At 52.5% G+C, this 21,398-nt stretch overlaps 1 protein-coding gene across 1 annotated transcript; it reads left to right on the forward strand.

The window, feature by feature from the left end:
* Positions 1-1,078: 1,078 nt before the first annotated feature.
* PES1 (pescadillo ribosomal biogenesis factor 1) lies at positions 1,079-21,335 on the forward strand. The gene is made up of 15 exons (XM_003938444.3): positions 1,079-1,180; positions 3,048-3,127; positions 4,218-4,371; positions 8,932-9,041; positions 11,997-12,168; positions 12,256-12,345; positions 15,784-15,900; positions 16,019-16,093; positions 16,248-16,337; positions 16,645-16,775; positions 17,485-17,610; positions 17,725-17,909; positions 18,344-18,507; positions 18,645-18,806; positions 20,842-21,335. Exons 1-15 carry the CDS (start codon positions 1,157-1,159, stop codon positions 20,923-20,925), a joined length of 1,764 nt encoding a protein of 587 aa, XP_003938493.1. The 5' UTR covers positions 1,079-1,156; the 3' UTR covers positions 20,926-21,335.
* The last annotated feature ends 63 nt before the right edge of the window (positions 21,336-21,398 follow it).

The following is a 21,398-nucleotide window of genomic DNA, read 5'->3' on the forward strand; positions in this document are numbered from 1 at the left end:
TGGAAAAAGGAAGAAAAGATTTTTTAAAACATTTTAAAATTGCATCTACTGCCAGACCGCACCACCTCAAGGTAGTGTGACTATTTGTATAAATCTTGGAATTACTCTTTGAGGAACACTTACAGAATTTATGTGTACAAATTAAAATCTGAGTATGTCGAATGTACATTTTATTCATTTATTTATTTTTGAGATGGAGCCTAGCTCTGTCGCCCAGGGTGAAGTGCCGTGGCAAGATCTCGACTCACTGCAACCTCCACCTCCTGGGTTCAAGCGGTTTCCCTGCCTCAGCTTCTCGAGTATCTGAGTTTACCGGCGGTTGCCACCACGCCCGACTAATTTTTGTATTTTTAGTAGAGACAGGGTTTCGACACGTTGGCCAGGCTCGTCTCGAACTCCTAACTTCAGGTGATCCGCCCGCTTCGGCCTACCGAAGTGCTAGGATTACAGGCATGAGCCGCTGCGCCCGGCCGTGAATGTATGTTTTAAATACGCCACGAGTCCGCCACTAAGGCTCAGAAAATGTAAGTGGCCTCCTGGGTCTCTATACCTTGGCGAGGAAAAATGTCTTCCTTTTTTCTATTTTATCCGCATAACAGCAAATGAACTAAAGAGAACCCGAAGGCGGTGGGGAACCAAGCGCAGCCTCATCTCGAGCCTCGGGAGCCGCTTCTCAGCCGCGCTAGCCAAGTTCTGAATCCGCTTAGCAACCGTTACCTTGACAACGCAATCCCATCACGCACCACGGAGTGTGTTGCCCCTCTGCATCCCAGAAGGCACTGCGCTGTCTCTAAGCCTTCCGCCTCTCTCCGTCCCAACATGCAACGAGGCTCACTGTCAAGAACCGTCATCGGGAAGATTACACAAATGCCTGTATATCTATGTTTGTTTTAACATTTAAATCGGTTGTAACTGATTGTAAGCGGAAAAGATCTGGAAAGAGTAGTCTCAATGTTTTTCTTTCAGTGTATAGTTTTAAGTTTCGAGGAGAAAATTTCCATCTTTCCCTGGACATATACAGGCATCTCATTGGGCAGCCCTCACAAACCGACATTGTTGGGGGGGGGGAATCCTCGGGGGTCCTTGGCAGGGCCCGTGCGGGAGGAAGTGGCGCTGTCTGTCCGCGCGGCCCTAGTCTGCTAGTTAACGTGGAGCTATGGGAGGCCTTGAGAAGAAGAAGGTGAGTGGGAAAGACGCTGGATTCCCGAGGGGTGGGGTGCGGAGGCGGCGGAGCATGGGGGTCGGCTCTTTTCCCGGGCTCCGCTTCTCGTGGAGACTGGAAAGACAGGGTCAACGCGACGGCAGTCAGCTGCGAGAAGGGGTCCGAGGATGGGCAAGGATGGCAGTACTCGTTTAGTGAAACCCGAGAACGAACTGTAGAGTTCTTTCTGTGGAGAGGACTGTGAAAGAGAGTTGAACTTAACAAGCGTAGCTTCATTCCTAAAGCAGGGCGGGCTGTGAGACGACTATTTAGATGAACATTACGTAGCGTTCACCGTTGTTGCACTGTCACATGATTTGGTTAGTGTTGTTTTGGAAGTTCTCTTTTTCAGCCGAAATGGGAAAGATCAGAACGTCTTGGATGGGTTCTGGGGCATGGGAGTGCTTAGCGAGGGAGCCTGACGGGGAAACCAAGTGCCAAGACGTGTAGGCAGGAAAGGCGTGCTGTGTGTAAGGAGTTGGAAGTACATCAGGATGATTCGGATGTGAACCAAGAAAAGAATGGCATCTGGTAAGATTGGAGTAGGATAAGTATTGTATCGTGCAAGGTCTGTAAGCTTGGATTTTATTCTAAGTGCAGTCCTAATAGTGTAGGGCTTGTATTTCATTCTAAGTGCAGTTAAGAATCGACTAAAGGAAGAGTAACACGATCACAATTTTTCAGGGAGTTCTTATGGATGTATGGAGAATCGGCTCAGTGAGATGAAAGACTGGGAAGGGAATGGAAATGAGGAAGATATAGTTGGCTTAAGTGCTTCTTTCAGAGTGAAAGTTTCTATTGCCAGTGTTTTTAACCCAACAAACTATAGAGTATCCAGTGCTAAGACCGAAAACCTACCCTTGAATTGCAGATGTAGATACGTAACAAAATCGTTACAATTTTTTTTTTTTTTCTTTTTTGAGATGGAGTCTCACTCTATCACCAGGCTGGAGTACACTGCAGCCTCCGCCACCTATGTTCAAACGATTCTCCTGGCTCAGCCTCCCCAGCAGCTGGGACTAACAGGCCCAGCTAGTTTTTGTATTTCCAGTAGAGATGGGGTTTCACCATGTTGGTCAGGTTGGTCTCGATCTGTTGACCTTGTGATACGCCCCAGCCTCCCAAAGTGCTTTGGGAGTCCATGGTGGGTAGATCACCTGAGGTCGGGAGTTCGAGACCAGCCTTAGCAATATGGAGAAACCCCATCTCTATTAAAAATATGAAATTAGCCGGGTGTGGTGGCACATGCCTGTAATCCCAGCTACTCGGGAGGCTGAGGCAGGAGAATCACTTGAACCCGGGAGACTGAGGTTTTGGTGAGCCCAGTTTGCACCATTGCATTCCAGCCTGGGCAAGAAGAGTGAAACTCCATCTCAAAAAAAAAAAAAAAAAAAAAAAGCCCAAGAAAACAAACCAAATAAGCTGTGTGCTTTTAAAGAGTTGCACAGGTTTATTTTGTGAGTCTGTTTTGTCCTATATGAAATGGGGGTTCTGACAGCACCTACATCACACGGTTATAGGGATTAAATGAAATGTGTGAAAATCACTGGTTGTAATGGCCAACGTTTAGAGCCAGTGCTAAGCACTTGGCACAGCCCCCATCCATAGCAGCCTCACAGTCCTCAACATCATGCAAATGTATGTGTTCCCTATTCTGACAGCTGCAAGTGCGACACAGGAGAGCTCATCCAGGCAGGTCAGCTCCTTCCCTGCAGCATTTCCTCTCCCAGATTTATCTCAGCCACTTATCCAGAGTGATAGTTGCCTCTGGAACTAGGCATGCCCAGAGTTTGATGTCAGTCGCTGCAATCATTGCTAATAGAGAATTGTTTTTTTCCTCTCTAAGTATGAACGAGGCTCAGCCACCAACTACATCACCCGGAATAAAGCCCGGAAGAAGCTCCAGCTGAGCCTGGCTGACTTTAGGTAAGCTTGGAGAGAAGAGGACTATAGAGGGACCTTGGGAAGCCTGGGCAGTGCAATTGTACAGAAAAAACTCAGCTGTATCCCTGTCTCACCTGAGTTGCCATTCCTGTTCTGGAATTCTGGTATTCCTTCTCTTTCTCACCTGCCCTTGCTTTAGTGAGTTGTGTTTGCCAGGTGTGGTCCAATGGGAAATGGAGGAGAACTGAACTGAGTCATCAGGATGGGCCAGCTGGACTGGGCTGGATGTGTGCCATATCCCTCCTTTCTGGCAGAAGAGACCCCGATCCTGCAGCTAGGGGTTCTCATTCCTTATAGACTCAAAATCAGACTTCACTGTGGCCTGTGGGCCCTGCCATCTGTTGGTCCCTGGCCTCCACAGCTCACCTGGCCTACTTTTTTTTTTTTTTTTTTTTTTTTTTTTGAGGTGGAGTCTTACTCTGTTACCCAGGCTGGAGTGCAACAGGGTGATCTCAGCTTACTGCAACCTCCACCTCCCAGGTTCAACCAATTCTCCTGCCTCAGCCTCCCAAGTAGCTGGGATTACAGGTGCTGGCTACCATGCCTGGCTAATTTTTTGTATTTTTTTTTTTTTCAGTAGAGATGGGGTTTCACCATGTTGGCCAGGCTGGTCTCGTACTCCTGACCTCAGATGATCCACCCACCTCAGCCTTCCAAAGTGCTGGGATTACAGGCGTGAGCCACCGTGCCTGGCCACTTGGCCCACTTTTATTCTTTCAAACACACCCCGCTCTTTCCAGCCTTCTGGAATTTGTCTCTCTTCTTAGAATGCTTCCCTCTTCTTTGTGGCTGAAATGTTATCTCAGCAAGCCCTTTTTCAACTCCCCCAGCAGAAAAGGGTACCTTCCTGTTGATCCCTGTCAATATCCCATTTGTTTCTTTTCTGGTGCTTGACTCTCAAGTCATCCTTTTGTTTTGGTTGGGAAATTTGTGATTGTCAGACTAGTATGTGAGGTCTCTAAGGACAGAGACCCCATGTTCCCATTCGCTGTTATTTTCCAGGCCCAGCTGAGGCCAGTGTCCCCCACCCTTACTGACATAACTGACATAACATATGGCTTCTGTCTTGCAGGCGACTGTGCATTCTGAAGGGCATTTATCCCCATGAACCCAAACACAAAAAGAAGGTTAACAAGGGTTCTACAGCGGCCCGAACTTTTTACCTTATCAAAGACATCAGGTTTCTCCTCCATGAACCCATCGTCAACAAGTTCCGGGAATACAAGGTGAGGCCTGGGCTCTAGGGTCTGACAGGTCCTCGTCGCAGCTCTGTGACCCACTGACTGACTGTGACCTTGGGTAGATTGCCTGTCCTCTGAGTAAGCCTATACAGAGGAGAAAGTCATTCTACCTTAAAGGGATGTCATGAGGATTACCTGAGATTACAAACAGGCAAACTCCGTTTTATTGTGCTTTGCTCTATGAGTTTTGCAGATATTTTGTTTTTCGCAGATTGAAGGTTTGTGGCAACCCTGTGTCAAGCAAGTCCATCAGCGCCATTTTTCCAGCTGTGTTCCCTTCATGTTTTTGTGTTACATTTCAGTAATTGTTGCAATATTTCAACCTTTTTCATATTGTGATATCCATGAGGGTGATCTGTTCTCAGTGGTCTTTGATGTTACTCTTGAAATTGTTTTGAGGCCAAGCGCGGTGGCTCAAGCCTGTAATCCCAGCACTTTGGGAGGCCGAGGCAGGTGGATCACGAGGTCAAGAGATCGAGACCATCCTGGTCAACACGGTGAAACCCCGTCTCTACTAAAAATACAAAAAATTAGCTGGGCATGGTGGCGTGTGCCTATAATCCCAGCTACTCAGGAGGCTGAGGCAGGAGAATTGCCTGAACTCAGGAGGCAGAGGTTGCGGTGAGCCGAGATCGCGCCATTGCACTCCAGCCTGGGTAACAAGAGCGAAACTCTGTCTCAGGAAAAAAAAAAAAAATTGTTTTGAGACACCATGAACCACACCCGTGTAAGACAGCCTACCATTTGATGTTTGTGTGTGTTCTCACTGGCTGTTCCCCCATCTCTCTGCCTCTCCTCGAGCCTCCCCATTCTCTGAGACACAACAATATTGAAATTAGGCCAACTAATAACCCGACAAAGGCCTCTTAAGTTTTCAGGTGAAAGGAAGAGTTGCACCTGTCTCTTTTTAAATCAAAAGCTAGAAATCGCTGGGCGCGGTGGCTCATGCCTGTAATCCCAGCACTTTGGGAGGCTGAGGCGGGCGGATCTTGAGGTCAAGAGATCGAGACCATCCTGGTCAACATGGTGAAACCCCATCTCTACTAAAAATACAAAAAATTAGCTGGGCGTGGTGGCGCGTGCCTGTAATCCCAGCTACTCAGGAGGCTGAGGCAGAATTGCCTGAACCCAGGAGACGGAGGTTGCAGTGAGCTGAGATCGCGCCATTGTACTCCAGCCTGGGTAACAACAGCGAAACTACTCAAAAAAAAAAAAAAAGCTAGAAATCATTAAGCTTTATGAGGAAAGCATGTCAAAAGCCAAGATAGGCCAAAAGCCAGGCCTGTTGCACCAAAAATGTAGCCAAGTTGTGAAAGCAAATGAAAAGTTCTTCAAGGAAATTAAAAGTTCTACTCTAGTGAAGACACAAGTCATAAGAAAGCTAATCAGCCTTATTGCTTATATGGAGAAAGTTTTGGAGATCTGGATGGAAGATCAAACCAGCCACAGCGTTACCTTAAGCCAAAGCCTGATCCAGAGCAAACCCCTAACTCTCTTCGTTTCTTGGGAGGCTGAGAGGGATGCAGAAGCTGTAGAAGAAAAGTTGGAAGTTGGCAGAGGTTGATTCATGAGGTTTAAAGAAAGAAACTGTGTCCATTACATCAAAGTGCAAGGTGAAGCAGCAAGTTATTCAGAAGATCCAGCTAAGATCATTGATGAAGTGCCTACACTAACCAAAAAGATTTTAACATAGGTAAATAATCTTCTTTTGGAAGAAGATACCATCTAGGACTTTCATAACTAGAAAGGAGAAGTCAATGTCTGGCTTCAAAGCTTCAGAGAACAGGCTGACTCTCTTGTTAGGGGTTAATGTAGCTGGTAACTTTAAGTTGAAGCCAATACTCAATTATGGCAAAAATCCTAGGGCCCTTAAGAACGATGCTAAATCTATTCTGTCTGTGTTCTGTAAATGGAACAGTGAAGCCTAGATCTCAGCACATCTGTTAACATCATGGTTTACTGAAATTTTTTTTTTTTTTTGAGACAGAGTCTAGCTCTTCTTGGCCAGGCTGAAGCACAATGGCACAATCTCAACTCACTGCAACCTCCACCTCCTGGGTGCAGGCGTTTCTCCTGCCTCAGCCTCTCAAGTAGCTAGGATTACAAGCATGCGCCACCACACCCAGCTAATTTTGTATCTTTAGTAGAGATGGAGTTTCTCTATGTTGGTCAGGCTGGTCTCGAACTTCTGACCTCAGGTGATCCGCCTGTCTCTGCCTCCCAGAGTGCTGAGATTACAGGTGTGAACCACAGGTGTGAACCTGTGGTTTACTGAATATTTTAAGCCTACTGTTGAGACTTGCTGCTCAGAAATAAAGATTACTTTCAAAACATTACAGCTCCTTGAAAGTGTACCTGGTCACCCGAGAGCTGTGATGTACAAGGAGATTAATGTTTACGTGCCCGCACTACAGCACCCATTCTGCAGCCCAAAGATTAAGGAATAATTTTGACTTTCTTTCTGGTTTTTTTTTTTTTTTTTGAGATGGAGTTTCGCTCTTGTTACCCAGGCTGGAGTGCAATGGCGCGATCTCGGCTCACCGCAACCTCCGCCTCCTGGGTTCAGGCAATTCTCCTGCCTCAGCCTCCTGAGTAGCTGGGATTACAGGAATGTGCCACCATGCCCAGCTAATTTTTTGTATTTTTAGTAGAGACGGGGTTTCACCATATTGACCAGGATGGTCTCGATCTCTCGACCTCGTGATCCACCCGCCTCGGCCTCCCAAAGTGCTGGGATTACAGGCTTGAGCCACCGCGCCCGGCCTCTTTCTGTTTTTTGAGGTAGAGTTTTTTTGTTGTTTGTTTTTGAGACAGCGTCTCACTCTGTTACCCAGGCTGGAGTGCAGTGGTACGATCTCAGCTCACTGCAGCCTCCACCTCTTGGGTTCAAGCAGTTCTCTGCCTCAGCCTCCTGAGTGGCCGGGGTTACAGGTGTCCCGCCCGGCTAATTTTTTGTATTTTTAGCAGAGACAGGGTTTCACCATTTTGGCCAGGCTGGTCTTGAACTCCTGACCTCGTGATCCACCTACCTCGGCTTCCCAAAATGCTGAGATTAGAGGCGGGAGCCACCGTGCCCGGCCTTTTTTTTTTTTTGTAACTTTTAAGTTCAGTGGTACATGTATAGGTTTGTTACCCAGATAAACTTGTGTCTTAGGGGTTCGTTGCACAGATTAAGCCCAGTATCTATTAGTTATTTTTCCTGATCCTCTCCCTCCTCCCACCGTCCGCCCTCCATCCTCCACCCTCCAACAGGCCCCAGTGTGTGTCGTTCTTCTCCTTGTGTCTGTGTGTTCTCATCATTTAGCCCCCACTTGCAAGTGAAAACATGCGATACTTGGTTTTCTGCCCGTGTGCGTTTGCTAAGGATAATGGCCTCCAGCTCCTTCCACGTCCCTGCAAAGGACATAATCTCGGTTTTTTTTTATGGCTGCACAACAAGCTTTTCATTCCGAAAATGGAAATCATTGATGACTCAATTACCATAGGGAGAGCAGAAACCTATTTATTTACTTATTTATTTATTTTTGAGACCGTTTCACTCTTGTCGCCCAGGCTGGAGTGCAGTGGTGAGCCTGGGCCAAACCCATGCTCAGTTGACTGTAGCCTCCACCTCCCGAGTTCATGAGATTATCCTGTCTCAGCCTCCCGAGCAGCTGGGATTATAGGCACCCACCACCACACCCAGCAATTTTTTTTATTTTTTAGTAAAGATGGGATTTCACCATGTTGGCCTGGCTGGTCTCGAACTCATGACCTCAGGTGATCCTCCCAAAGTGTTGGGATTACAGGTATGAGCCACTGTTCCCGGCCAGAAACCTATTTATACCAAACGCAAGGAATTGAAAGTAGACTGCTGCTACTGAAGCCTTTGACTGCGGACCCTCGGCTGGGAGGAGTGGAGGGGACTGGGCAGCAGCTGAGGCTGGACCTGGTTTGCTGCTGAGTTTTGCAGCTCATAAGCTCCCGGGGTTGAATGTGGACCTGTAGTAGGAGATGGCTGTGGCAGAGCTGCCGCTTATAATCCCAGCAGAGGCAGGCTTTGAGCCTCAGGCACTGCAGGCTGAGCCTCAAAGGAAGTACTTGGAGGGAAGAGGCCAGTTAGTTTGGAGGATCTGGCCCCAAAACAGGCCTCAGTTGCATTTTTGTGGGTGGCTCAGTGCCACTGACAGACCCGTAGCTTGTTTCATGTCAACATAGTCTGATGCTGGGAACGGGGACCAGCCCTTCTCATCCTGTGCGTGGCGGGTCCCTTGGCTTCTGTTCTCAGTTGAGAAATAGAGCTGCTTTGCTGTGCCATCCTCCCATGTAAACGTGTGCAGTTGGGACACCTGTGCATCGTCAAGAGGCGAGCGTGCTCTGGCTCCGCTGGTGCTCCTTGGAGTTGGCTCTTTTTTACATCCCGGGCAGAGGGGCTTGTGACACAGGCACGCAGCCATGGCCAGCGTTGGGCGGCGTGAGAGTCCTTCTGCCCTGCGTTTCTGTCTTCCCTGGAAGTTGGCCAGGAGCCCTGAGCCTCAGCGTCTGCGGTCTTTGATTTCCTTCCAGGTGTTCGTCCGGAAGCTCCGGAAGGCCTATGGGAAGAGCGAGTGGAACACCGTAGAGCGTCTAAAGGACAATAAGCCCAACTACAAACTCGACCACATCATCAAGGAGCGGTGAGCAGGCTCTCCTCAGAACGCTGCTGTGTCTTCACCAAATGCTGGTCTCTGCCCTAGCCCTAGCGATACAGTAGGGAACACGACCAAGACCCTGCTCAAAGAGCTTGCATCTTTTTGAAGGACACAGACCAAAAACAAAGCTAACCAGTTACTACAATGGTTATAAGGTCTGTAGTTACAGGCTTGTCACAGGGGCCTCTGAGGGGAGATGTCTGAACCAGCAGAAGCATAATCCAGGCAGAGGCCGTGGCAAGTGCAAAGGCCCTGTGGTGGGAGAGTCCCAGGGCCCTGGGGCTGCCTGTCCGGTACCTGGTAAGACCCGGGAGGCATGGAGAGACACCTCTGGCCTGAACTGTTCCTTACCCAGTCTTCTCAGACGTCCCCCTCATTCACTGACTAAATCAGCAATTTCTCTCTCTTTTTTTTTTTTTTTTTTTTTGAGAAAGTGTCTTGCTCTGTCACCCAGCTTGGAGTTCAGTGATGGGATCTTGGCTCACTGCAGCTTCCACCTCCCAGATTCAAACAGTTCTCCTGCCTCAGCCTCCTGAGTAGCTGGAATTAACCATCACCATGCCTAGCTAATTTTTGTACTTTTAGTAGAGACAGGGTTTCACTATGTCGGCTAGGCTGACCTCACCTGGTCCACCCACTTCGGCCTCCCAAAATGCAGGGATTATAGGTATGAGCCACCGCACCCAACCTAAATCAGCAATTCTTTTTTTTTTTTTTTTTTTTTCTTAGTAGAGAAGGAGTTTCACCATGTTGGTCAGGCTGGTCGCAAACTCTCAACCTCAGGTGATCCGCCTACCTGGGCCTCCCAAAGTGCTGGGATTACAGATGTGAGCCACCAAGCCTGGCCTAAATCAGCAGTTTTTAATCAGCAGTGATCTTGCTTCTCCAGTGGACATTTGGCAATGCCTGGAGACTGCTGGTTCTCATGACATGGATGAACGTGCTATTGGTGTCTAGTGGAGAGTGGCCCGTGATGCTGCTAAATACCCTCCAGTAGTCTCCCACGACATCGAACAGTCTGACCCCAAATGTCAGCAGGGGTAAAGTTCAGAAGCCCTTGGCTGGTGGCCCAGGAACACTGAGCTCTAGAATGGCTGGGGTTGGCTTCATTCAGCCTGGGTGGGGTTATCACAGGAAGAGCCCTGGCCTAGGAGCTAGAGAGCTGGTGTTCCCACCACAGCTGTGTGGCACATGAGCTGAGCAGCCAGAGGATGTTTCCTACCCCAAGCAGGTCCCCATCTCCATTTGAGATGATGGTAGTTGCTGTCCTGCCTGTGACACACAGTGTTAGGTGAAATAAATGAAAACAAGCCTCACACAAAAAGCAGGTGCCTGGATTTATACACACCCCAAGTGTGGTGGTGTGGTTGTGGTGTTCTCATTGCACACCATCCCCAGCTCCTTAGCTAGGGCCAGAGCTTAAGAAAGAAAAGCAGTTGGCCCAGAAATGCTGGTGCCGTTTCTGCAGAAAGCCTGGGCTCTTGATTTTGTCTGTGACGTGGAGTTAGGAAATTACAAGGCACCAGAGGAGGCCAGTGGAGGCCGCAGCCGTCCTGCTGCTTCATGAGAGGTCCCTGCAGCACCTCGTCCATCTTGGCATGGGTTTGAAGACCTGGCAGATTTCTCTTGACTTGTAGCAGTGAGTGAGGCCATCTGGGGCTGGAGAGACCTTGGCAGTGTCTGGTCTTAGGAATTTTGGAGTCCTTTTTGAAATAGCAGAACCCTTTTTTTTTTTTTATTTTTACCCCCGCTGGCTCCCCCACCTCACCCAGAACCTATTCTTCAAAAGAAGCTGTTTCTCCTTGGAAACAGGCGTTTGGAAAAAAGAAAATAGAAAAAGTAAAAAAAAAATGATTTTTAAAAAGGTAGCTTCCTGGAAGGCAGTTTGGATGCCAGTATCTCTGGCAGCTGCTCTGTCTGCGGGAGAGAGGCTTGAAGCTCTGTTGTCCACTTGTGCCCAAGGCCTTTCTAGGGAGCTGCAAGAGCCCTGTTGTAAATGAGCAGTCTGGGTCACTGTTCAGAACGGGACTGGAATCGGTGTCATTACTTGTGGTTCCGTGTCTTCTCTGTGACTCATGCCTCTGTCCCGCAGCAGAGCAGCCACACAGTGGTGGGTCCTGCCCAGGGTGGCTCCTCCTCCTTGGCTTCGTCATTTACCATAGGATTCCTCAAAACACGTTCTGCTCTGGCTTTTCCTGGACCCAATTCCCTGGGTCTCATTGGTTCTGCCAACTAGACAGAGGTCCAAGGGATGAGAGACGAGGAAGACGTCACCCACACTGGCGACCTGGTGCCAGACCACACAAGTGCTGCTGAGGGGAAGCAGCTTCCACCCCACGCTGCTCTGCTAGGGCAGCTTCTCAGTTCCCCATTTTCCATCTTGAACCTCCCGATAAGAGTTTCTGTGCACTAAAGCTTCCACCTTCGAGGGGAGTTACGCTTATTTTTATTGTTGTCTTTTTTTTTTTCCACCCTTTTTGTGGAGAATCGGGCCTTGCTATATTGCCCAGGCAGGTCTCGAACTCCTGGGCTCAAGCTATCCTTCCACCTCTGCTTTCCTATGAACTGGGATTACAGGTGGGAGCCACCGCGCCTGGCAAGGTTCCACCTCTGAAGAGTCAGAGAGCCCCTGACTCCCATCTCCCTTCATGCACCACAAAATCTGTACGTGGGTCAAGCCCGGGTCTTTGGTGGGCAGTGAGTGTCTTGAGGACCCCCATCAGGACTTCTCTGGTCCTCAGAGCCGAGTGGCCACATCTTGGTTAAGTGGCTCCTCCCAGGTGCTGTGGTGAGCTGTGGGGAAGCTGCTCCTGCCAGGTCAGGAGGTGGCCGTGGCAAGGCCTGGCTTGAACAATGGGGTGTCTGGGGTGGGAGAAGGTCAGGGGCCCCCTTGGCACCCAGGCCGAACAACCCCCATGTGCTGCCCCACTGGCCACACAGGTACCCCACGTTCATTGATGCCCTGCGGGACCTGGACGACGCCCTCTCTATGTGCTTCCTCTTTTCCACCTTCCCACGGACTGGCAAGTGTCACGTGCAGACCATTCAGCTGTGCCGCCGGCTCACTGTGGAGTTCATGCACTATATCATTGCCTCCCGTGCCCTGCGCAAGGTGAGCCTGGGACCACCCGGCAGGCACCCCAGCCCGCCCCCTCTCTTACCTGTGGTCCTCACCTGGCCGTCTCCTCCCCGCCCCCAGGTTTTCCTGTCCATCAAAGGCATTTACTACCAGGCCGAGGTGCTGGGGCAGCCCGTCGTGTGGATCACTCCCTATGCCTTCTCCCATGATGTGAGTGTGCCCGTGGGGAGGGGAGGGGCTCACGTTGCCTCCTACACAGATACAGGTATGGAGGAAGGGAGATTTTGGTGTCTGCAGAGTCTAGCAAGTACTGGGTTCCCAACTGCTGATGGAGGTGAGCGGAACAGGGCAGGGAATGTGCCACGGACGGCTTCCTCCTTGAGAGTGGGAGGCGGAGCCAGCTCCGTGGCAGCACCTGCCAGCTGCGTGCGCTTGGATGTGTTCCTTTCACCTCTCTGTGCCTCAGTTAAGTGTCTATGCCCTTAACAGTGCCTGGGGCTTGGCTTTCTAGGGGCCCAGTGAACAGTGAGAGCAGCTGCCAGGGCCATACCCAGCCTGCACACCCAGCACGTGTGGTGCCACCATGGGAACAGTGACAGCCCTGCCCTTGTACCTACTGGTGACCTCATCCCTGCGTTGCTGCCGGTAGCTGCCAGACCTTGGCCAAGTGGCCCTGCCTCTGCCTCTGCTTCCCGCTCCCCGCCTGTCTGCCTCATGGGACTAGAGGACTGGGGCAGAGGGGGGCGGTGAGCACAGGAGAAGCACTTAGTATGCAGCACTGTTTCTTGTTTTCTTTTTCTTTTAAAATAGAGATAGTGTCTCAATACATTGCCTAGACTGGTCTCGAACTCCTGAGCTCAAGCTCTTCTCCCATCTCAGCCTCCCAAAATGCTAGGGTTTTAGCTGTGGGCCACAGAGCCCAGCCTTCTTATCTCTTTGAAACCCTGGGCATTGTTGGCAGGGATCTGCTAAGAGAAACCCTGGTTTTGCCCCCTTGTGGAGGCATCATTGGCTTCTAGTACCCCAAGTGGTGGAGCCAGGCTCTCCTGCCTCCCTGTGTTGGTGGCCTGCGTTTAGCCCACCTTTCTTGATCATCGAGTGGGAACTGGCGCCTTCAGTGGAGAGCAGCTGGTTGGGCTGGCACAGTGGCTCTGCTGCCCAGATTATCAGGGGCTCCGGGGGAGCTGGGGTTCTAAGCGCCCTGGGCTGTTCCTCACGATCCCTTGTGGGTGGGGTTGCGAGGGCCGGAACCTACTCTGACTGGCTGCCTGGTGGTGAGGCTGTGGCCTGTTTGCGGGTGAGAGGCGGGCTTGGCCCTTAGCAGTCCCTGTTCCCACTTCCCCTGGGACAGGCGTGGGTGGCCCTTCCTTCTTCCCCTCCCCAGCCCTCCTCTCCTCCTTCCTTCCTGCCTTCCTCTTGGCCCTTCCTTCTCTCTGATGTCCTGCCCCCATGCTGCTCAGACTGGTCTTTGTGTGTCCTCGCCGATGGTGAATAGGGCCCTGTGGTGGGCCAGCCTCCACGCAGCTGGCCCTGGGGGAAGGGAGCCGGCCACCCATTACTTTTCCTCCCTGGCCAGCTCACCACGATGCTTCCTGTCAGCAGAGGGGGAGGACTGGCACTAGGTCATAGCAGAGCCCAGTGTGCCTCTCCTGTGAGCAGCCAGGGTTGGGCTCAGAGCTGTGGAACTCAGTGTGGGCTTATAGAGGCGGGGTCTCCCTGCCCAGTGTTGGGCTGTGGGAAATGGGGTTAGTCCCCAGATGTGCCCATCAGAGGCCCTCACAGACTCATGGAAGGCTGGAGGTGTGAGTGGGGGGACAGTCAGGGCTTCTCTTGCCCCTGAGCTCCCACAGCACAGGTCACTGGCTGGCAGCAGAATAGTGGAACAGCTGAGAGTCAAGGACACAGCCAGCACCCATGGTGATCCACTACTGATTTTCACATTGCTCAGAACATCCTGCCACGTCCTGGGGGCCAGTTGGGCCGGCCCAGCCTCCATGGTTTTAGTGGGGGGCCAGTTGGGCTGACTCAGCCTCATGATTTTATTGATTGGGGGGCCAGTTGGGCCGACTCAGCCTCATGGATGTTTTTTTTTTTTTTTTTTTTTTTTTTGAGACAGAGTTTCGCTTTTGTTACCCAGGCTGGAGTGCAATGGCGCGACCTCGGCTCACCGCAACCTCCGCCTCCTCAGTTCAGGCAATTCTTCTGCCTCAGCCTCCTGAGTAGCTGGGATTACAGGCACGCGCCACCATGCCCAGCTAATTTTTTTGTATTTTTAGTAGAGATGGGGTTTCACCATGTTGACCAGGATGGTCTCGATCTCTTGACCTCGTGATCCACCCGCCTTGGCCTCCCAAATTGCTGTGATTACAGGCGTGAGCCACCGTGCCTGTCCAGCCTCATGGTTTTTTTTTTTTTTTTTTTGAGAAGGAGTTTCGCTCTTGTTACCCAGGCTGGAGTGCAATGGCGCAATCTCGGCTCACCGCAACCTCCGCCTCCTGGGTTCAGGCAATTCTCCTGCCTCAGCCTCCTGAGGAGCTGGGATTACAGGCACGCGCCACCATGCCCAGCTAATTTTTTGTATTTTTAGTAGAGACGGGGTTTCACCATGTTGACCAGGTTGGTCTCGATCTCTCGACCTTGTGATCCACCCGCCTCGGCCTCCCAAAGTGCTGGGATTACAGGCTTGAGCCACCGCACCCGGCCAGCCTCATGGTTTAATTGAGGGGCCATTTGGGCCGGCACAGCCTCCATGGTTTTATTGGGGGGGCCAGTTGGGCTGGCTCAGCCTCATGGTTTTATTGGGGGACCAGTTGGGCCATCTCAGCCTCATGGTTTTATTGAGGGGCCAGTTGGGCCGGCTCAGCCTCATGGTTTTTGGGGCCGAACCACTCAAGAGTTGCGGTGTATCTGTGTGGGCCTTGTTTTGCCCTATTAATTGCTCCAGGGCAAAGATGACCCTTCCAGGTCCCCTGCAGGTGGGCTGCCAGCTGGTGAGGCAGTTTCTGCCGGCTGTTTCCCAAGAGCTCCCTGGGGGCCGAGCCAGGCCATCTGCCAGCCTACCCTGGACCTGACTCCTGTGCATCCATTGCCCCCACTGGGCCAGGCCTTCCCAAGGCACCTTAGTCACCCAAGGTTTTGCCAGCCCCTCCCCTGGGCTAAGGATGGTGCTGGGAGCGCTGCCCTCCTGGCACTCACAGGCTAGTCCAGGAGCAGACAGGCAGCAAAGATTGTGGGCTAGGTGATGCAGAAAGTCTTTTTCCACAGGCCAGGGAAAGTGGCCTCTCCGAGTCTGAGCTAGACCTGAAGGAAGTGGGAGAGCTGGCACAGGGAGGGGAAGACCAGCCAGTCCTGGGAGTAGCGAGGACCAGGATCCCTTTTCTCACTCTTCTTTGGGGCTCTGGCACTGACTTCCAGGATGGCTCTCACTGACTTCCTTGGGACTCCATTCAGAGCCTCAGTTGTGGCTGGAACGCCCCTGGGTGGGAACATCCATGCCACCTCTTCCCTAGGGCAGCACCCTGAGGGCAGGGCATTCTTGAGGAGCTTGGGGTCCTTGGGTCAATCAGATGCCCTCTGCTCTGTGGGTTGTCTCTTCCTCCTTTGCCCCCATCCTTGCACCCACACTGCTGAGGCACCTCTGTTCGCCAGCACCCGACAGACGTGGACTACAGGGTCATGGCCACCTTCACCGAGTTCTACACCACCCTGCTGGGCTTTGTCAACTTCCGCCTCTACCAGTCGCTCAACCTCCACTACCCCCCGAAGGTAGGACCCCAGCCCAGTGCCTTCTGCTCGCAGTGCAGGGCCACAGCCCTTCTCTGTCCACACGGAGGTGAGGGGCTGTGGCTGTCCTCTGCCCCCTGACCTTCCCCTTGCCTACTAGCTCGAGGGACAGGCCCAAGCAGAGGTGAAGGCCAGTGAGGACACCTACGCGCTGGACTCTGAGAGCTCTATGGAGGTGAGAAAGGCTCCAGGAGCGTCAGCCTGCCCTTGGAACCCACACCCGCTGATGTCCGGAACTGTCATTGCCGCCCCTCCCCAACCCGGCCACATGCCCGCACAAGGTCCCCCCACTGCAAGCAGCCACCCTGCAGTCCCCTTCTTTCCTTTAGAAACTGGCGGCCCTCAGTGCCAGCCTGGCTCGCGTGGTGGTGCCTGTCATGGAAGAGGAGGCCGAGGTGGATGAGTTTCCCGCCGATGGGGTGAGCACTGCACTGCCTTCTGGTAGCGGGGCTAGGAGGAGTCATACGTTGGAGGTTTCCAGCTTAGGGACATTTGTATCTTATAATCAGGTGTTTGACCTTCAAAGCAACTGAGCAGAATGGACTGAATTGTCATGAGAGTTTACATAGGAGGCAGCAGAGCTCGGGAGTGGGGCCTTGGGGTTTCCTTTCAAGGCAGGATCCGGGATCTAGAAGGAAGCTGGAGTGGGCGTTAACCTCCAGCCCTGGCCCTGCCGTCAGGGCGGGGCAGCCCTGGTGGTTCGAAGCCCAGCGCCTTTCTCAACAGGAGATGTCGGCGCAAGAGGAAGACCGCAGGAAGGAGCTGGAGGCTCAGGAGAAGCACAAGAAGCTTTTTGAGGGCCTGAAGTTCTTCCTGAACCGAGAGGTGCCCCGCGAGGCCCTGGCCTTCATCATCAGGTAGGAAGGCTCAAGGGCCTGCTGACAGTGTTGGTTCGGCCATCCTCTGGTCTGGGTCCTGCCCTGGTGCCCATCAGTAACATTGGGATGGCGTCAGCTTCCACTTCTTTTTTTTTTTTTTTTTTTTTTGAGACGGAGTTTCGCTCTCGTTACCCAGGCTGGAGTGCAATGGCGCGACCTCGGCTCACCGCAACCTCCGCCTCCTGGGTTCAGGCAATTCTCCTGCCTCAGCCTCCTAAGTAGCTGGGATTACAGGCACGCGCCACCACGCCCAGCTAGTTTTTTGTATTTTTAGTAGAGACGGGGTTTCACTATGTTGACCAAGATGGTCTCGATCTCTCGACCTCGTGATCCACCCGCCTCGGCCTCCCAAAGTGCTGGGATTACAGGCTTGAGCCACCGAGCCTGGCCTAGCTTCCACTTCTTATGTAACAGTGTGTGGAAAGTGCTTGGCACTGCACTGAGCATCTAGGAAGCCCTCAGCAGAGGGAGGGACTGCCATCATTTTATTAGCAGCTTAGCACAGAAGGATGGGCAGTCAGCAGATCTCTGCTGAGCCAGGACTGCAGGGTCGTGGGATGAGGAGGGGGCAACTGTGTCCTAAGAGGCTGAGTTCATGGGCTGGGCAGCTTAGCAGGTTCCAGGGAGCCAAGTCCTAGGACAGGCAGCTCATGTCTTCGTATCCACGTGGCTTTCCCTGTCCCTGCAGGAGCTTTGGGGGGGAAGTGTCCTGGGACAAGTCTTTGTGCATTGGGGCCACCTACGACGTCACGGACTCCCGCATCACCCACCAGATTGTCGACCGGCCTGGGCAGCAGACCTCTGTCATAGGCAGGTAGGCCCCCAAGCCCCTCGTCTGGATTTCTGGGTGTCCGTCTCCAGGGCTCTGTGACGCAGTGGGACCTTGGGTGCTCTCCGTGACTCATTTTTGCCTGCCACTCTGCACCAGGTGCTACGTGCAGCCCCAGTGGGTGTTTGACTCAGTAAACGCTAGGCTCCTCCTCCCCGTGGCAGAGTACTTCCCTGGCGTGCAGCTGCCCCCACACCTTTCACCCTTTGTGAACGAGAAGGAAGGAGATTACATCCCACCTGAGAAGCTGAAGCTGCTGGCTCTGCAGCGGGGAGAGGACCCAGGTGAGCAGGATGGGACTGGGCTGGCCTTGGTCCTGGGGTCCAAGCTGGCTGTTTGCCATGGCTGCCAGGGTGGAAAGCTTCAGGGAACAGGCAGTAGGAGCTGAAAGCCCTTAGAAGCCACCAGTGGAGGAAGGCTTGGGAGAAGGGACATCTGCCCCCGGCAGTTAGGTGTTATTTGATGTTCAGGATAACTCAGCAGAAGAACATGCTGAGTTGTCATCAGAGTTTACATTGGACGCAACAGACCTCAAGACTGGGGGCCTTGGAATTTCCTCTGATGGCAGCTGGGCTGTGGGGAGGTGCCAGAAAGGGCCACAGTTGGGACAGCCCTGAACTGTCCATGGCTGAAGACGGCAGGGTCAGAGAGGATGGGGCCTGGACCTGTTGTCACCCTGCCAGGGAGACTGCATTCAGAGGTCATTGGCTGTCCCTAGGAAACCTGAATGAGTCGGAAGAAGATGAAGAGGACGATGACACCGAACGTGATGGTGATGATGGGGGAGAAAACGAGGAAGAGGAGGAAGATGCAGAGGCTGGTTCAGAAAAGGAGGAGGAGGCCCGGCTGGCAGCCCTGGAGGAGCAGAGGATGGAGGGGAAGGTAGGGCGAGCTGCCCCGGGGGCTCAGCCTGGGAAGCAGCCCCGCTTGGTGTCTGTCCTGGCCTAGAAGGGCAGGAGCCAGAGGACTGTTGAGGTCGGGGGGACCTGCCCACCCAAGCACCCTCCTTGTGTCCCCAGAAGCCTAGGGTGATGGCAGGCACCTTGAAGCTGGAGGATAAGCAGCGGCTGGCCCAGGAGGAAGAGAGCGAGGCCAAGCGCTTGGCCATCATGATGATGAAGAAGCGGGAGAAGTACCTGTACCAGAAGATCATGTTTGGCAAGAGGCGAAAAATCCGAGAGGTGAGTTCCTGCCACCTGCCTGAGACCTAGGTGTGGCCACCGGACCCAGCTGCACAGGCGAACTTAGGCAGCCTGGGGGCTTTGCCAGCCTTTTCTTGAGGTTGCCTGCCTGGCCTAGCCCAGCCTCAGGCCCCTGACCCAGGCCAGCGCAGGTGTCCTCGTACTGCCAGCTCCGTGCAGGCTTTCCTCAGGGCTCTGTCCCACCCAGCATCCTGCTTCCCGAGTCTGCCAGGCTCCGCCAACAGGGCCTTCCCGGCGGACTCGGGGACTATGGCCGGAGTGGGGGCGGGGTGGGCTTTTGTTAAGCTTCTCTCTTGTTTTTTCTTGTTCGTAAAGCCATATATGCTAATTTAAAATACAAACTCCTGTACCCCGGAACCCTGCGAGGAGTGATGCAGAGTGGCTCACAGCCCTGCCCTTGGAGTCGAGCAGCCTGTAGTTACAGCCGCCTGTAGTTAGTTACAGCCTCCAGGTTTCTCTTGTGCACATAATGACCCATGTTTGGGAGGTCGTGCTGGAGACTGTTTTGAGGTATAATTTTTTGTTATTTTGAGACAGTCTTGCTTTGTCATCCAGGCTGCAGTGCAGTGTCGCAGTCTCTGCTCACTGCAACCTCTGCCTCTCGGGTTCAAGCAATTCTCCTGCCTTAGCCTCCCAAGTAGCTGGGATTACAGGTGTGTGCCACCCACCTGGCTGATTTCTGTATTTTTAGTAGAGACGGGGTTTCACCATCTTGGCCAGGCTGGTCTCGGACTCCTGAACTCAAGCGATCCACCCACCTTGGCCTCCTAAAGTGTTGGGCTTAGAGGCATGAGCCACCGTACCCAGCGTGAGGTGTAGTTTTCATTTAACCGTCATATGGACTTCTCATCCAATACCTAGCCTGTCCCCTATGATGGGATTAGATTGTTCTCCAGTTTTAGTTATTCTCAGATAACATCTCCGAGCACGTTCCTGCCTACCTCTGAATGATTCTGCAGGCTAAATTCATAGAAGCATAATTGCTGCAGTTTTGAAATAGTCATTGTCAAATGGGGCTGGGCATGGTGGCTCACACCTGAAATCCCAGCACTTTGGGATACTAAGGAGGGTCACTTGAGGCCAGGACTTCAAGATTAGCCTTGGCAACATATTGAGACCCTGTCTCTACCAAAAAAAAAAAAAAAAAAAAAAAAAAAAGGACTAGGCATGGTGGTGCACACCTGTAGTCAGTCCCAACTACTCCAGAGGCTGAAGTGGGAGGACGGTTTGAGCCCAGGAGTTTGAGGCTGCAGAGAGCTATGATCGTGCCTCTGTGCTCCAGCAGCCTGGGCAACAGAGGAGGACCCTGTCTCTTTAAAAAAATTAAAACAGGGCCGGGCGCGGTGGCTCACGCCTGTAATCCCAGCACTTTGGGAGGCCGAGGCGGGTGGATCATGAGGTCAAGAGATCGAGACCATCCTGGTCAACATGGTGAAACCCCGTCTCTACTAAAAACACAAAAATTAGCTGAGCATGGTGGCGCGTGCTTGTAATCCCAGCTACTCAGGAGGCTGAGGCAGGAGAATTGCCTGAGCCCAGGAGGCGGAGGTTGCGGTGAGCCGAGATCGCGCCATTGCACTCCAGCCTGGGTAACAAGAGCGAAACTCCGTCTCAAAAAGAAAAAAAAAAAAAAAAAAAAAATTAAAACAATGTCAGATGACCCCAGAAAGAAGGTTCTTCCTGTTGTGTCCCTTTCCACCAGCTCCTGCTGAAGGTTTCAGTGGCGTCTGGCTTTCCCAGGTGGAGTAGGGAAATGGGACAGTTGCCAAGGCTTCTTCCAGCTCTGGGAGTTTAGGATTCTCTTGTCTTGAGATTCGTGGGCCCATGAAATAATGTCCAGGCAAGGCTAGGGCATGTTTTCTCACCGTGAAGTGGGTCCAATAGATCTTTTTCCTATGGGAATTTGCCTGTGACCTTTTCTGGAAGCTCTGCTTTTAAGGGATAGCCTTGAATTCAGTGCTCCCAACCCTCCCCTCTACACACCTCAGGCTGACCTTCGCCTTTCCCCTAACAGGCCAACAAGCTGGCGGAGAAGCGGAAAGCCCACGATGAGGCGGTGAAGTCTGAGAAGAAGGCCAAGAAGGCAAGGCCAGAGTGAGCGCTGGAGGCCCCTCGGGGCTGAGGCCAGCTCCTAGCAGCTGAGCGTGGCAGAGGCAGGCCAGAGGACCATAGTGTGATAGACCAGAGTCACTTCTTTTTCCAGCCAGCCCTGATCCCTCATGCTCTGTGGCTGGGCCAATGGGCAGCCCTGGCCTTCCCTTGGATGGAGCTGCCCTACTGGTGCCTGAGCAGAGAAGAGGCCTCTGCCCAGCCTGATTCTGTGCTCCCAGGAGCCAGTGACATGAGGTGCAGGGGCCCACCCAGCCCCTTACCTGCTGCCCCTATTCACCCTGGCTTTCCACAGCCCCCTGCTGCACAGTTGGACCCATGATTCTCAGGGTGCTGTGATGGAGTGAGGGTGGGAGGAGCAATTTGTTATTAAATGACTGGACTTTTGTATCAGTTGTATTCTGTGTCCATGAGCCTTTCTGGGGTTGGAGGAGGCCCTCCTAGCACTGTATGCTGCAGGCT

The sequence above is a fragment of the Saimiri boliviensis genome, chromosome 21, assembly GCF_048565385.1.
Source record: "Saimiri boliviensis isolate mSaiBol1 chromosome 21, mSaiBol1.pri, whole genome shotgun sequence".
Lineage (NCBI taxonomy): Eukaryota > Metazoa > Chordata > Mammalia > Primates > Cebidae > Saimiri > Saimiri boliviensis.